Below are 1,757 nucleotides of genomic sequence, written 5' to 3' on the forward strand. Positions count from 1 at the left end.
CTTAGTGGCTTGTGTTCTCTCTCTCTCTTTTGAGCACATGTGCCCTACAGCAAATTAAAAAATGATAATAATCAATACAATTAAATAATTATATTTTTAAAAAGTCTTGGGAGAACTGGAAGCATTGGCAAGGTGAAAAGGGAAATTCTAAGACAAGTCAAAAGTTTCTAAGAGAATGAGAAACCAAGGAAGGGTAACAGTGTGAAAGTATCATAATCTTCACATTATAAATACTCAGATCATAAAGCAGACTAATCTTTTTGAAGGTCCCACTGACTGCCAGTGGAGAATGGACTTTATCATTTCTAACACATTTCTGAAAGAACAACTTTAGATGGAAAATACATCATATTATCAGCAAGACTATTACCTACCAACCACAATCTTTTGTTTCATCCATAGTTTTTTCATGGCATTTTTCACCTCTGAATTCCTCAAAGTGTAGATCAAGGGATTTAACATGGGCGGAATGATTGTATCAAACAGAGTCATCCCCTTGTCTATGGGGTAGGTAGCCACAGGCCTCACATGCAAGAAAATACACGGCACAAAAAACAACAGAACCACTGTGAGGTGGGAGCCACAGGTGGAGAGGGCTTTGTGCTGCCCTTCAGAACTGTAAGATTTCAGGGAACAAAAGAGGACTATATATGAAACAATTAGGATAAAGAAGATAGCCATACACATCACCCCACTGTTGAGGATGACTAAGAGACCCAGGGTGTGGGTGTCTATGCAGGCAAGTTTCAACAATGGAAACAAATCACATATAAAGTGATCAATGACGTTGGGGCCACAGAAAGGTATTTGGTACATGAAGAGAAGCTGTACTGTGGCATGCAGGGATCCCCCCACCCAAGACCCTCCCACCATCAGCCAGCACACCCGAGGACTCATGATGACCATGTAGTGCAGGGGCTTACAGATGGCCACATAACGGTCATAGGCCATCACAATGAGCAGGATGATGCCTGCGCCACCAAAAAAGTGCTCTGCAAAGAGCTGGGTCATGCAGCCTTCCAGGGAGATGGTCGTGCTTTCAGAGAGCGAGTCCACAATCAACTTGGGGGCAATGACGGAAGAGTAGGTGACATCCAAAAAAGACAAGAATATAAGAAAAAAGTACATAGGTGATTGTAGATTCTGACTTGCGATTAAGGTTACTATAATGAGTAAGTTTCCCAAAAGTGTAGCAACATACATGATTAGAAACACAGCAGAAAATATTTTCCTCAGCTCTGGGTTCTCTGTAATACCCAAAAGGATGAATTCTGTCACATTGTTTTTGTTTTCCATTTATCAGGTATTGACATGAGTTCCAGCTGAAAGTGGGGAAACCTAAAAAATAAATAAGTAGTTTTATTTAGTGATTATTAGACCTCTTGTATTTCCAGGATCTTGGGGAGCTTGTTGTTTATAATTATTCATTTACTCACCCTCCAAATACTTAACTTTTAAGAACCTACTAAATAGGGACCAGCAGATGGCATAATGTTTATGTTCCTGGACTCCCACATATTCTACCGTGGTTTGATTCCTTGACCTGATGACTTAAAACTGCACTGGGCTTGTGTGCATGTGTGCCCCGAATCCTGAGAAAATGGAGAAGAAGGGATTGCAGCATGTCCATTCCCCCTTATGGGGTGATTTTTGGCTTTCTGTCCCTGGTAAGCACACGTGCTCTAAAGCAAAAATCTCTCTAAAAAAAGGAAAAGAAAAGAAAAAGAAAGAATGTACTAAATAAAGATTTTAAAATT

The 1,757-nt window shown here is 40.2% G+C and overlaps 1 protein-coding gene across 1 annotated transcript; it reads right to left on the reverse strand.

Moving 5' to 3' along the window:
* Positions 1-366: 366 nt before the first annotated feature.
* On the reverse strand, positions 367-1,307 carry LOC102495169 (olfactory receptor 4C6). Its single transcript, XM_006165912.3, has one exon. The coding sequence runs from the start codon at positions 1,294-1,296 to the stop codon at positions 367-369; it is 930 nt and encodes a 309-aa protein (XP_006165974.1). The 5' UTR covers positions 1,297-1,307.
* Between the last annotated feature and the right edge of the window lie 450 nt (positions 1,308-1,757).

The sequence above is a fragment of the Tupaia chinensis genome, unplaced genomic scaffold (assembly GCF_000334495.1).
Source record: "Tupaia chinensis unplaced genomic scaffold, TupChi_1.0 Scaffold144081_1, whole genome shotgun sequence".
NCBI classification, from domain to species: domain Eukaryota; kingdom Metazoa; phylum Chordata; class Mammalia; order Scandentia; family Tupaiidae; genus Tupaia; species Tupaia belangeri.